Genomic DNA, 14556 nt, shown 5'->3' with positions numbered 1-14556 from the left:
ATTTAAGATCATCATCAAGCAGGAATTTAATTTCAGGCGTGCCTCTTAAAATTACATTCAGTATCTCCACCGAGGTCTTTGGTGTTTTGAAATGCCCTGGTGTTTATTGATGCATTAGTGCTTTTAATCATCATTATCTTTTAACGACCCCATAATCCCTTGCAGGGTGGAGTCTGGGCAACTGAATCGCTAGCAGAGTATTTTAATGGCCGGATGCCCTTCCTATTGCCAATGCGGAGTTTTGTTCAGCAGATATACTCTCAGTGTGCCCAGAGAGAGTAATACCTGCCTCTACCTAGGATCGAACCCACAGTCTCTTAATTGTGAGGCGAGAGCTCCACCTCTAGGCCACGGCACCACTCAAACCCCATGCCTCTCACTGCTTCTACTTATCTAGAAAGCTTTTGCTTTCGCTCAGCACGCTTATCAATGGGTATCCTAAACCCAGTTTATGGAAATAACCCCCGTTTCAGGATACCATAACACCATGGATGCATTTCAACGAAAACACTCAGCTACAATGGGGCCGACTCCTTCCTGCTTCATTCAGTGTGTTGCATTAACGCAAGCTGGGCTAATCCCACAAGCCACGATTAAACGGCGTGCGGCACAAAGACAACCCCTGGAAACTGAGCCAGCAAACCACAATTAAACCAACCACAGTTCTCTAACTTGCCCAAATCCAAACAGAAAAAGAAAACAAAGCGTGGGGAATAAAACATGGCTCCCTTCACCTGCTTGGACATCTGCAGACAAAACGAAGGATGATGGAAGGCCAACCATAACCCAACAAGGGTGCTGAAGACAGCCGGGACTGCCCACGACTCCCCATCCAGACGCGCCAAGACGCCTCTCGAGCGCCCCCTGCTGCCGTCCCTCGGCCTTCACCCGCCACCCACGTGTACCGCAGCTCAGTTTACAACTTCGCTATTTACCCGAGTGTGTTAATTCCGACGACCAATCAGCGGTCAGGAGGTGTAGCTCCGGCAGATTAAGCTCCAATCAGCACTTTACCTCCAAAGTTTCCCCCCCCCTCTCCACTTTCTCTTCTCTGCCCCCCCCACTTTTCCTTTCCTTCCCTCTCCTCCCCTTTCCTCCCTTTCTGTAAACCACGTTGAGTTTGTCAGTAGGAGTTAATTATTATCCCTCCCCCCCCCCACCCCAAGTCTGGGAGGGCTTCGCGATTAGTCCCGGCCGAAGGAGTTGCTGCCTGCTGCCATCGGCTCCCGCTTCCTCCCGCTCCCGGCTTCTGCAGCCCAGTTCCTGGGGGCCCCTCGGCTACAATTAAAATGTTTGACGGCCCCTTCCTGTTCTTTAGCTCGCCCCTGCTCTTCGCTCTGCTGCTCGTCCTGGGCCAAGCGAGTCCCGAGACAGGTAGGGGAGATTGCTCGCGTCTTCCTCCTTTTTTTCCCCCCGGAGCATCTTCGCTTAGTCTCGCATCCCTTTCTCGGGAAGGGGGAAGACTGCGAGGGGGCTGGCTTGAAAAATGCCTCTTAAACGAGGCGGCTGGTCGGGGAGTTTGCAAGCGTCTTGCCTCCCAAGATGCGGGGTGCTGCAAAGCCACAGAATGCGGGGTGTTTTAAAGCCACGAGATGCGGGGTGTTGCAAAGCCCAAGCTACGGGGTGTTGTGTTGCAAAGTCACAAAATGCGGGGTGTTGCAAAGCCACAAAATTCGGGCTGCTGCAAAGCCGACCTGCACGCGTCTTCTTCCTTCCGTACCTTCTTGCTTTCCCTCCTTCCATCTTCTGCTCTAAGCGGGGGTCCCATTCCCCCCGCACCCCCAATCCAAAAAGGATGTTTCTTGTTTCCAGATTGGAAATAGATCCTGCTTTGCAGAATCGGAGGCGGTGAGCGGAAGGCTTTCAATGTCTCAACCTGGCTAAGGGAGAGGTCTGGCCCGGGTCTCAGAGCCGCTTTCGCGAAGCGCTTCTCGCCCGCCGTCCCACGCCGCATTGTGGGGTCTTGAAGAGCCTTTACCTGTGGTTGGGGGGGGGGGTCCTCCTCGCTTCCGTGCGCCTTTGCTGCAAAACGAGAACGTGTCTCTGGAGGTCCTCAGTCATCCCGGTCACGGTTGTGCCAAAGGTGCTTTTTTCAAGAAGCTTTCTGGTTTTTCTTTGAAGAGGTTTCGCTTCTCATCCAAGGAGCTCCTTCAACCCTGACTTTCCCCATCGTCTAGTAGTCAGAGATGAAGAAGCTTCTTGAACAGGCGCAAAACGTCTTCAAAGGAAAAAAAAAACAGATAGTGCAGTTGCCTCTTGGAAAAAAAGCTGGGTGACTGAAAAATCTCCATAGACATTTAGCGATACAGAGCTGAAGAAGCTTCTTGAACGAGGAGCGAAACATCTTCAAAGAAAATCCAGAAAGTCCGGTTGCCTCTTGGGGAAAAAAAAAGCACCTTTGAGACAAAAAAAACATTAAAACTGTCGCTGCCTGGTCTGTCTTCTCACGAGTGGCTGATCAGACTCCTGGTTTCACAAAAGGAGTCCACCTTTCCAAGATTCAGCTCCAGTGGGTTGAATTAATACAACATGCCATGCTTAAGTGGTCGGTGTCTTGGTGTAGAAAAACACACAGCCCTCCTCTTGGGCTGCAACCTGCTGAGCATTTGTGAGCATGCTTGATAGGAAGGAGGATGTCAGGTGAGGGAAATGAGGCCAGCAAATTTCTGTTAGGTGAGACCTTCGTTAAGTGAGTTTTGCCCCATTCTGCGATCTTTTCTTGCCACCGTTGTTAAGTTTCATAACCAGTAAAAGTACTCTAAATTCTGAAAACATGGAGTTAATTGATTTCTTTCTTGGTTACTGATGGAGGCTGCCGTGACAGAAGCAGTGCAGTAGATGAGTTAGTAACACAGTTGTTACTAACACATCTGGTTCCCCCATTGATTTTGCTAGTCGAAATCAATTGACACACACACACACCTGGGACACTACAACGGTCCTAAGTATGGCTCAGTTGCCAGGCATCTGAAGTTGGATCATTTGTTCATGGGGTTGCCGCAAAGGTTGTAATTGTGAAAAATGGCCGCAAGTCACTTTTTTTCCAGCGCCGTTGTGACTTTGAATGGTCACTAAATGAACTGTTGTAAAGAGAGGACTGCCTGTACTTGAGTCTCCTCTAGCTGTTTTACTGTATAGTTGTACCATATGCTGTCAGGTTCCTTTGGGTTTGAAGAATTGTAGGACAGCAAGATTTGGCTGCTCTCACCAGAAGTGGAGGATCTCCAGAAAGTCCAGCCAGGACTTCTACTGGGTGCATCGCATGATACTGGCATAAGGCTCCAGCATATGGCTTCTATGCCAGATGCTAAATAAATTAATCTGGAAATCCCAGTGTGAAATTCTAATGGGCCACTATTGGCATACAAGGTACTCTTGTGAGAGATTCCACGTAGCGTTTCCTCCTTCGTTTTCTGCCTATTCAAGGGATCTTTCTCCAGCCTTGATCTGGGAGACTGACAAGAGATTCTGGACTTCAGCTTAGATAAGGTCTGACTCCTTCAGAAATTATTCTCAGTTCTTGCCTTCGGAAGTGGTGGGTGCTTCATTACTGGAGGCTTTTAAGAAGAGACTGGGCAGTCACTTGTTGGAAATGATATAGGTTCTCCTGCTAGAATTGGGGGGGGGGGGTGTTGGACTAGAAGACCTCCAAGGTCCCTTCCAGCTCTATTCTGATAGATTGAAATCCCGCAAAGTAGCTCCATTCCAGAAGATAAGAAGAGCTTTCTGGATCACGCTCTAGATCTTTCTCGTCTAGCTAGATTGTTTTGGGAAGCTCACAGATTTAGGATGGATAAAGAGCTTTTTTGTCATTTCCTAACAACTAGCATTGTGTTGTGGCCTGCCAGCGGCCAGCAGAGTTGGCAGCAGATTTGGACAGTGAGGAGGCTGGGGAGGAACATGGGCCAGTCCTGGAGTCTGGGGAAGGCTCTGATGAGGGCTCTGCGTTGGAGGCAGAGAAGGGGCCAGAGCCGTATGCCAATTATCAGCTGCCTTCAGTGAGGCAGACGAACAACTGGAGCCTGTTCCCAGTGTGCACATTTGCAGACTTGCCAGAGGAAGGGAGCAGCTAAAGAACAGGAGTCGACATGGGAGTAAGGCCACAGGTAGATGATGAATGGCCCCTCCCATAGGAAATAAAAGAGGAGCGAAAGGGGAGTGGAGTTTGCAGGAGACAATTAGTTCGCTTAATTGGTTCGTGACTCTCCGAGACTCCTTGCCAAGTTTTGCAGATATCGGCCTGTCAGCTCTCCAAGCCAGATAAGGTCTGTGCCTGTAAATCCTCCCTTGAAAGACTTTGCTGGATGTGAATGAGCAGAATTCACAGTAAATTAATAAAAGGGTTTTTTTTTGGCAGGACAAGGAGTTTGCTTCATGCTCTTGGGAATCCTAGGTCAGAACAGTACCTGTTAATCAATCAATAATGCTTGAGAAGAAAGTCTGTTAAATGGACTGTAAAGGCTGGGATTTTTTTCCTCCCCTGGGTGAGAGAAGCAATAGTTGTGTAGAATAACAATATGGTAATAATAACTGAATAGATCCAATCCGTACAGTCTCGGTGCCTTCTGTAGTGATTTACAAAAACCTTCTGCAGATTTTGGGTGCTCCCTGTGTGAATTTAAGAAAGTGTTGTGGCCCACCAGTGGCTAGCAGGGCTGGCAGCAGATTCAGCGAGGAGGTTGGGGAGTAACATGGGCCAGTCCTGGGGTCAGGGGAAGGCTCTGATGAGGGCTCTGCATTGGAGGCAGAGAAGGGGCCAGAGCCGTATGCCAGTTATCAGATGCCTTCAGTGAGGCAGATGAACAACTGGAGCCTCTTCCCAGTATGCACATGTGCAGAGTTGCCAGATGATGGGAACAGCTAAGGGACAAGGGTCAACTTAAGAGTAAGGCCACAGGTGGACGATGAATGGCCCCTCCCAGAGGAAATAAAAGAGGAGCGAAAGGGGAGTGGAGTTTGAAGGAGACAATTAGTTCGCTTAATTGGTTCGTGACTCTCTGAGACTCCTTGCCAAGTTTTGCAGATATCGGCCTGTCAGCTATCCAAGCCAGATAAGGTCTATGACTGTCAATCCTCCCTTGAAAGACTGTGCCAAATGTGAATGAGCAGAATTCACGGTCTATTAATAAAAGGGGTTTTTGCCGGGACAAGGAGTTTGCTTCGTGCTCTCGGGAAGCCTCAGTCAGAACACACTGAAAGTCAGGGTTGATTCCTCCTGAGCTATGAATATTAACAAATTAGAGGGGAAAAGGTTGCTCTGATTGTGGGAGATTTTGGGTAGCTGGATGCTTTCTGAGATCAACCCTTCTTCTCTTTGTCTTCTGCAGCTGTCGCGGAGCTGGCCATGGTGATTCCAGAGCAGGTTCCTCTTGAACAAATCCCTTTTCTGCAACCCCCCAAAAGTGGCCCTAACAAGTCTCGGAGGCGACGTTCTGTGTCCCTACCATTGGCTGAAGATGCTGCCCGATTGCTTATTCGCCTGCCTCTCGGTGCTGGGCTTCATTCTACCTCTGATCTCTATCTGATGCTCCACCACGATGATCAGTTTTTGGCTCCTGGTTTCTCCGTAGAAGAAATTGACGAGAATCGAAGCATCTCCCATCATCAGGCAGTAGACCAGCTCTGCTTCTACACAGGCCATGTGCTCAACCGCAGTCACAAATCTTTTGCTTCACTCAGCACCTGTGGCGGACTGGTAGTTATCGGCATCAACCTATTGTCATTGGGGGGGATGGATAAGAAGTAGGCACAGTCTTGCAGAGTGTGGGTGTTTGTAGGGCAGAGACGAAGGTTCGAGAAATCAATAAGAAGGCTGGGAGAAGAAGGAAACGGGGGCTAAAACATACAAGGAAGGGTTGCAGGAACTGGCGTGGCTAGTCTAGCGAACAATCTTAACTGGGGCTTATTTTGGGGGTAGGGCTTATATTACAAGCATCCTGAAAAATCAGGCTAGGACTTATTTTTCGGTGGGGTCTTATTTTCGGGGAAACAGGGTAGGACCAGGTTGTAAAATGGGGCAAAACTGACGTGAGAACTGTCTTGCTTAGCAAGCGAAATCCTGCGCTCCGTTGTGGGGTTAAGTCAAGGTCTGGGCTGAACTGGAAGCTGGACTAGATCATTTTCTAAGGGCCCTTCCATTCCTTATAGTGTGAGTCTGTGTAGGACCCTTTGTCCTTTCGCTACCTGTAGCCTGTGTCTTAATTTGCCCTTTGGGATAAAAAGCTCAGTGAGGTTCAGCTTGGAAAGATGACAGAGCTTAAAAACAGAGATATATGCTCTGCCTTAGGTGAGCACCTGCAAACAGGTAATGGAATCCCAGCAGCTCCCTGATTGATGTTGGAAAAGGAGCTTACCACTAAAAGTTTCTTGGGGCTTAGAAGTGATCCGGCTACTTTCCCTTTTGAAAAGCTGTCAACATTTTACCCCCCCCCTCCTTTGTTAAATCTCATTCATGACATGCCGAGTGTTCAGAATTGCCTTTCCTGGGCCTGCAGAGATGTACACACCAATGGGTGGAAAGACCTCTCAATTTTTTTTTAAAGGAGAAGCAGACAGGTGGGAATTTTAGCTGTGGTAACATTGATTGTCTGAGACAGGAAAGCAGCACGACAGAGAGATGATGCGCCCTGCTCGCCAAAGGTTTAATGCGGAATTAGAGATGGGTGAAGCAAATCTCTTTTGCTGTCTTTGCAGTGTATTGCAAATAAGGGTGGGTTGTTGTTTTGTTCCGCCTTTTAAATATTTTGGAAATACCATATTTTTCGGAGTATAAGACGCACCTTTTTCCTTCCAAAAAGAGGGTGAAAATCTGGGTGCGTCTTATACACTGAATACAGCATTTTTGGCCTCCCGAAACCCCACCCCGTGCATATTGTGTTTCACAAAAATGGACATGCAGAGGGTTTGGGACAAATAATGGGAGCTCACTCTGTTATGCAGCGCTAGGGATTCAAACTGCCAAACTGCCAACCTTTCTGATTGACAAGCTCTGCCTTTTAGCCACTGAACCACCGGGAATAAGAAAACCCAAGAACATTGTGGTCTGTTGCTTTCCTCCGAGATCTGATATTGAAAATCTCCCCCGTATTAAGTACATTGTTTGACCCTCCTTTCTCTTCTAAGATTCAGTGGGATTGTTAATCGGAATCCCATCTGGGGAAGAATAAAGCCATGATTGTGAAGAGCAGTTACACTTATGACATCTGTGCACCATACATAAATCAAATAGCACGGACTAAAGAATGAGTTAAGCACTGGAGCAAGAAACATGGACCAGCTCCTACGGCTGGTCCCCTTCCAGCTTTGCTAAGTGCATCAGCGTTGGCAGAGAGCAGACAGAGGGAAAAACTCCACATCTTGAAAAGTACTGCTAGACTTAAAATAGAGAACATAATATAACTTGGGACAGTTTGTCGGCTGTACGAAGGCTGATCCCAGTTTTGTAAAAGCAAGAGCACTTGCCCTTAGACTTACAGACTGCTTGACAGCACTCTTACAGTGTTTGACAGCACTCTCTGGGTGGCTTGCAATCTCAGCATATTGCCCCCAACAATTTGGGTTCCTCATTTTACCGACCTCAGAAGGATGCAAGGCTGGGTCAACCTTGAGCCCCAGTCACCAACCTAGAAATAAGGAGAAGTTTCCTAACAGGGAGAACAATTAATCAGTGGAACAACTTGCCCAGAGGTTGTATTCAGCCGGTATGGATTGGTTCAGGTGAACTGGTAGCTCCAACGATCAGCTGGCCCCACCCACTTGCCCCTGCCATTTCCTGTCCTTTATTTCCTGCTATCTAGCTCATCTCAATCATACAGCACAGCTGTGGAAAGTAAGTAGCTGAGCTTCTAAATGCTCCATTTTCAGCACTGAGTGCAAGTGCTTTAGGCGCGTGTAAAGCGCACGGTCGCCGAACCATTTGTTAAACCGGCAGCATCCCACCACTGAACTTGCCCCCAGAAGTTGTGGGTGCGTCAACACTGGAGGTTTTTAAAAAGAAACTGGATAATCATTTGTCTAGAATAGTTGAAGATCTCTTGCTCAAGCAGGAAGTTGGACTAGAAGACCTCCAAGGTCCCTTCCAACTCTGTAATTCTGTTATTCAGGATCGAACTCCAGACTGCGGGCAGAATTTGCCTGCAATACTGCCTTCCAACCACTGCACCACCAGGGCGCTGTTTTGGTGATGGAGAAAGAAAGGCATCAAGGCAACTGAGACTCGGTACTGTCCAAAAGCCATATTCTGAACTTAACACGGTAGACAATTTGAGGTTGAAGCTGTGGGGGTTTGAGGATGTAACAACAGAGTCAAGGAGAGCATTCAAGGCATTGACCACTCTGCTGCTGAAGTCATGTTTTCTGCAATCAAGTTTGGAGTGATTTACCTTGAGTTTGTATCTATTGTTTGCTTGTGTATTATTGAGGTTGAAGCTGAAGTAGTCGTTGACAGGTAGCATATTGTAGTGGATCATTTTGTGTACTATGCTTTGGTCAGACAATAGGTGGTATAGTTCCAGGTTCTCCAAGCCCAAAATTTTGAGACTGGTGGCATAAGGGATTCTATTGTGAGTAGAGGAGTGGAGGACTCTCGTGACGTACCTCTGGACCTGCTCAAACTCACTTTACTTGACAAATTAAATTTGCAAGTTAAGCAAATGAAACTGGCTTACTTGCTTGACAAATTCAGTAGCCCTATTTTTTTTTGTTTTATGTAGTTGACTTGGCCCTTCTTATTTGGCTCGGGGTTTTCGTACAAAGGAAACAGAATTATTGGGGGAAAGCATAGTACAGTTAATCGTGGATAACCCCCTGTAGTAACACAGCTTATGTGTGTTTTAAATTTAATTGCACTGTCTAGAGAAACGACACAGTAGAAAAACTTGTGGGAGGTCTGATTCCCATGTAGATTATGATTCCTGTCTGGAGTTGCCTCTTCAGGCTCTGGGGAGAGATCATGTTTCTCTCTACTCATAATTTCATTCACTTAGAAAACTACCTTAGAATAACTACCTTTCTCTCTCCTGAGAAGGAAGTTGAGGAAAGTTGGATTCTCATTCTGCCTCAAAACTACAGATAAGGTAAATACAGACCAAAGGAAAATGTAATGCTTGGTGTAACATGCGAAGCATCATTCTGAAGAAAAATTATGTAACAGATTCATTCATTGGCATCCTTCAGTCTCAAAAGACTATGGTATTGTGCTCTGGAAAAAGTCAAAGCTGGAGTGTCCTCTCCAGCATGAGGCCTGGGTAGATTAATATGGAGGATAGACTGTTACCCAAGCAGCAGATTCCCCCCTCTCTGTGTCGTTGAAATAGTCCAATGGAACAGCAAAGCCAATACAATTGGTTCCAGCTGCGTCGCAGGAGTTACCAGAACATGGTTGTACACAGTCATGAACTGCTTCCGGGACTCCGGCTCTGGATTTTGCCTCGAGGTTGACTCCGGAAGACTTTTCCAAGAGTGGATAGAGCCACAAGGCAGTGGAAGTTTGTAATCAGAGTTTCCCTTCTCCTAGAAGATGGCTCTGCCGCTTTATCTGCCATTGGGGCATAGAGATCTCTTCTACCTTCAAAACCGTTGACCGTCTTCTCCTGTAACCCTGGAAAGGGGCCCTTACGAGGCGCTACCAGCCGGGCCAGCTGGACCAAGGTTTTTTAAGGAGGTGTTACTCCTCCATCACTCACCCTTTGTCCTGGCTTGTGACAGGCAGAGCCTGGCTTCCCAAATGTTGGGCCCAGGATGGCGGGTTTATAGGTCCTTAACTTAGGACCGCAACTGGAACTGGAATTTTGGTTGTAACTCGTGATGATTGTAAATCCGGGCAGCCCGATTTTGTGACCATTTTTACTGGGGTCATTGAATGAATAACGCTGTCATAAGTCCAAATCTATTTTTGCAAGGGGACATTTTTGCAGCAAAAATGTCACAAATTGTGGTCCCGTGACTGTGGGATGCTGCACCCAGTTGTAAATATGAACAAGTCACCGAGTGTCCGAAGGCTGTGATGTGAACTGGAGGATGGGGGTTAGCATAACATTTTTCCACGTTCAGAAGTGCCATGAAGCACCTTTTCTAAGCTCCTTATAACTCCGACTGGTGATTAAAAGAGTCATCATAGATTGAGGCGTACCTGTATGTGCCCACTAAGGTTGGACATTGACTTGATGTGGCATAACCCAAGTGTGCACCTGTGCTTTTCCGATGATGTGTTTGCTTTCCAACGGAAAGGAATTTCTTTAATTTTTATTTCATTTAGAAAATGTATATAGCAGCCTACTCACTCACAGTGACTCTAGGCAGCTTACCAATGATAAAAACACAGTATTAAAACATTAAAAAACAATTAAAAAGCAATACCCACCACCCCACCGCAGCAACACACAGTCAAATAAGCCATTTGATGGGCTCCACCAGACTCTGGATTCCCCAGGCTCACTATGAAAACCACGTCTTCAGAGTCTCACGAAAAAGTGTCAGGGTGGAGGCCGATCTAATTTCTCAGGTAGTGCATTCCAGGCATTGACCACTCTGTTGCTGAAGTCGTATTTTCTGCAATCGAGTTTGGAGCGGTTTACCTTGAGTTTGTGTCTATTGTTTGCTCATGTATTATTGTGGTTGAAGCTGAAGTAGTCATTGACAGGTAGGGCGTTGTAGCGGATAATTTTGTGTATTACGCTTGGGTCAGGCGGCATAGTTCTAGGTTCTCCAAGCCCAAACTTTCAAGCCTGGTAACCTAGGGTATTCTGTAGTGAGCAGAGGAGTGGAGTACTCTTCTTGTGAAATACCTCTGGACTTGCTCAATTGTATTAATATCTGATGTACAGTGCGGATTCCAGGCAGACTAGCTGTATTCAAGAATTGGTCTAGCAAAGGTTTTGTATGCCCTAGTTTGCAACACAATGTTACCGGAGAAGAAGCAACGAGACCTGGCAATCTCATCCAGTGGTGTTAGAGGGCAACCAATAGTTTCGTGTGCCAAATTGATCAAACCATCGGTTGCCCTCTGACACCACTGGATGACCTCGCCAGGTCTCGCTGCTTTAGCAGAGTAAGGAAGATACTCAGAGATGACTCACACCCTAGTCAGTGTCTCTTCGCACTTCTACTATCGGTATACATGTACACGGGGAGAAAAGGAGTGTCCCACTTCTTGTTGCTAGTGTCTGAACGCTGCGTAAATGAAGGGGTGGTTGAAGAATTGTCATTTCTATGGCACAACTAAACAGACAATTCTACACTCATTCTCTCCGCCTCTGTGCTTCCCCCTCTTTTGTGGAGAGCTAAGCCAAGAATGTTCAGCCCACCACCTATCTTCGGAAGAAAACCAGCATGAAGAAACATGACCAAAATATGCACCTGTTCTTGGATCTTTAATTACAAAGTGGCGAGGGGGGTATTCTTGGGAACATGTCTCTACATAGCTACCCTACATTTGCATGTTAAGAAAGCTCCTCCCCAAACCCTCAAGATAACCTTTTTCAAAGACCCTAAAGCATTTAAAAGACCCGAAAGAGCAAAAAGCTAATACAATCCTGAGTTTGTACAAGCAGAGGCATAGAATGGAGATCACGTAAGGTATTAGTACCGCTTCACGAAACCCTAGGTAAGACCACACCTGGAATACGGCAAACAATTTTGGTCACCTACAAAAAAGATGTTGAGACTTTGGAAAAAGTTCAGAGAAGAGCAGCTAAAGAGCCTGGAGACTAAATCATATGAAGAACGGCTGCAGATTTTGGGTCTGGCTAGTCTTGGGAAAAGAAGGGCTAGGGGTGACATGATAGCAGTCTTCCAGTATTTGAGGGGCTGCCACAAAGAAGAGGGAGTCAAGCTATTCTCCAAAGCTCCAGAAGGCAAGACAAAGCAACAGTGGATGGAAACTAACCAAGGAGAGAAGCGACTTGGAATTAAGGAGAAACCATAAAATGGTTTTTGGAAAGTGTTTCTCAACCTTGGGAAGTTTAAGTTTTGTGAGCTTCATCTCCAGAATTCCCCAGCCAGCAATCTTAAAATTGCAAAGATTGAGAAACACACATTTAGGAAGAGCATGCTTCCTAAACTCAGTATGTATGCTGTATGAACTCAGCCACTGTTCTGAGGATTTAATGTGATACTCTTCCTAGGAGTTGGATCCTAACTGCAAGAATAATATATTTAAGTCTTGCTGGGTTGCTCTTAAGGTTACAGCTTCCTGTTGTGGCCTGCCACTGGCCAATGGAGCTGGCAGCAGATTCAGACAGTGAGAGGTTGGGGAGGAACATGGGCCAGTCCTAGAGTCTGGGGAAGGCTCTGGATGAGGGCTCTGTGTTGGAGGCAGAGAGGGGGCCAAAGCCGTATGCCAATTATCAGCTGCCTTCAGAGTCAGACATCAGTGAGGCAGACAAACAGCTGGAGACTGTTCCCAGTGTGCGCATGTGCAGAGTTGCCAGACAAAGGGAACAGCTACTACAGAACAGGGGTCGACTTGGGAGTAAGGCCACATGTGGACAGAGGAAATAAAAGGGGAGCAACAGTGGAGTGGAGTTTGCAGGAGACAATTAGTTTGCTTAATTGGTTCATGAACCTCCGAGACTCCTTGCCAAGTTTTTCAGATATCGGCCTGGCAGCTCTCCAAGCCAGAGAAGGTCTGTGACTGTAAATCCTCCCTTGAAAGACTTTGCTGGATGGGAATGAGCAGAATTCACAGTCGATGAATAAAAGGGTTTTTTTGTCGGAACAAGGAGTTTGTTTCACGCTCTTGGGAAGCCTGGCTTAGCACCCTTCCATTCCTAAGGTTTACAATCACCACGTACCGAAAAGAATGAGGATTTAGATCTCATGCATTGGCCAGGATGCCAAAACACAGTTAGAATATCCGGAAAGAATTTGTTTTATTTCCAAACATTTCCTGCTTGGCCTAAATAATCTTGTGAAGTAGGGGAGGATGGTTTTCTTACATTGAGCTTATATATCTTAATGGACCCCTTGGAGCTGTGCTGTGTTAATGGCACATCTCGGTTGTAAGCAAAGACAAGGAATGTGTGTGGTATGTGTGAGTCTGTATAAATTACAACACATATGTAATGTAGATTGTAAATCACATTAAGGCAGACAGCTGTTCTATATCCCAGAGAGTTTGTTTGGGTGACTGCTGGGCTGGTATAAAAACCTTTAAATGAATGTCGTATTTCTAGCTTTCTTCTCTATAGTGGGTTTACATAAGAGTAAAATTAGAGACAGAGGTGCGTCCTACATCCCTTTGGTACTGAAGGATTGTTGAGATTTTGTAGAATATTCTAAAACCGGTTTATGTGTTGTATATTTATGGTCGCTAAAAATAGCTTTGTGGTATTGCAAGAGCGTCTGTAGAGATGGAGGAGGAGGATTTAATAATCTTGTGTACTTTGTGTAGAGCTAGACTTTATTTTTTAATTCATTATTTATTTATTTGTTTTGTCAAGCGTGTATAAGATAATAGATATACGTACATACGGGATTATGATTGCATGAGATGGAGACGAATAAATGGGGACAGTAGGACAGAGACAGTAGGCACGTTGGTGCGGTTATGCATGCCTCTTAGGAATGGGATGAGGTCAACAGTAGACAGTCTGAGGTTAAAGTTGTGGAGGTTTGGGGAAAAAACCACAGAGTCAGGTAGTGCATTCCAGGCATTGACCACTCTGTTGCAGAAGTTGCATTTTCTGCAGTCAAGTTTGGTACAGTTTACCTTAAGTTTGTATCTATTGTGTGCTCATGTATTGTTGTAGTTGAAGCTGAAGTATTCATTGACAGGTGGAGCATTGTAGTAGATAATTTTGTGTACTACGCTTAAGTCAGACTGAAGGCGGCATAGTTCTAAGTTGTCTAAGCCCAAAATTTCAAGTCTAGTGGCACAAGATACAGTGGAGTAGAGGACTCTTCTCGTGAAATGTCTCTGGACTCTCTCGATTGTATCAATGTCTAATTTGCAGTGCGGGTTCCAGACAGATGAGCTGTACTCGAGAATTGGTCTAGCAAATGTTTTGTATGCTCTGGTTAGCAGTACAGTGTTACCAGAGAAGAAGCTACGTAGGATTAGGTTAACAACTCTTAGTTCCTTTTTGGCAATGTTGTTACAGTGGGCTCTGGCACTCAGATCCTTAGAGATGAGTACTCCAAGGTCCTTGACAGAGTGGGAGTCATCTACAAGGTCGTATCCGTCCAGCTTAAATTTTGTGTTCTTCTTGCACTTTGCAAGCCTGTAAGGCACTGCTTTTCCAGCATGTCTTTGTGGCTTAAGCGGATTTGGGGGCGTTATCCCAGTTAGATTGATCATCTTAGTTTAGCCTGTGAATTTTTTTGTGCTCTGTCCATTGTCTTCACGTCCCACTTTCCTGTGAATCGTGAACAACGTGACATAGAACGCAATATCCTTAATATATATCATTCTCTGATTTTTGCAGAGTGGATAATCAGATCCTGGGGATCCAAAAGTGGTGACATTTATGGGAAGTTTTCAGCCAGGATTTGTGTGTGTTAAATATTTTGCTTAACCATGTTACTGACAAGCATTAAGTTGCCAAACATAAAAGGAAC

The 14556-nt window shown here is 46.1% G+C and overlaps 1 protein-coding gene across 1 annotated transcript in view; it reads left to right on the top strand.

Moving 5' to 3' along the window:
• The first annotated feature begins 1261 nt into the window (after window positions 1-1261).
• The window catches only part of ADAMTS17 (ADAM metallopeptidase with thrombospondin type 1 motif 17), a 138008-nt gene continuing 124713 nt past the window's right edge, over window positions 1262-14556 (top strand). The window contains exons 1-2 of the mRNA XM_081964964.1: window positions 1262-1374; window positions 5328-5695. Of these exons, the coding sequence (XP_081821090.1) occupies window positions 1290-1374; window positions 5328-5695 (453 nt within the window). The 5' untranslated portion in view covers window positions 1262-1289. The remainder of the gene's footprint in view (window positions 1375-5327; window positions 5696-14556) is intronic.

Source organism: Natrix helvetica (genome assembly GCF_964273705.1).
Source record: "Natrix helvetica genome assembly, chromosome: 12".
Lineage (NCBI taxonomy): Eukaryota > Metazoa > Chordata > Lepidosauria > Squamata > Natricidae > Natrix > Natrix helvetica.
This window is presented reverse-complemented; position numbering and strand designations above follow the sequence as displayed.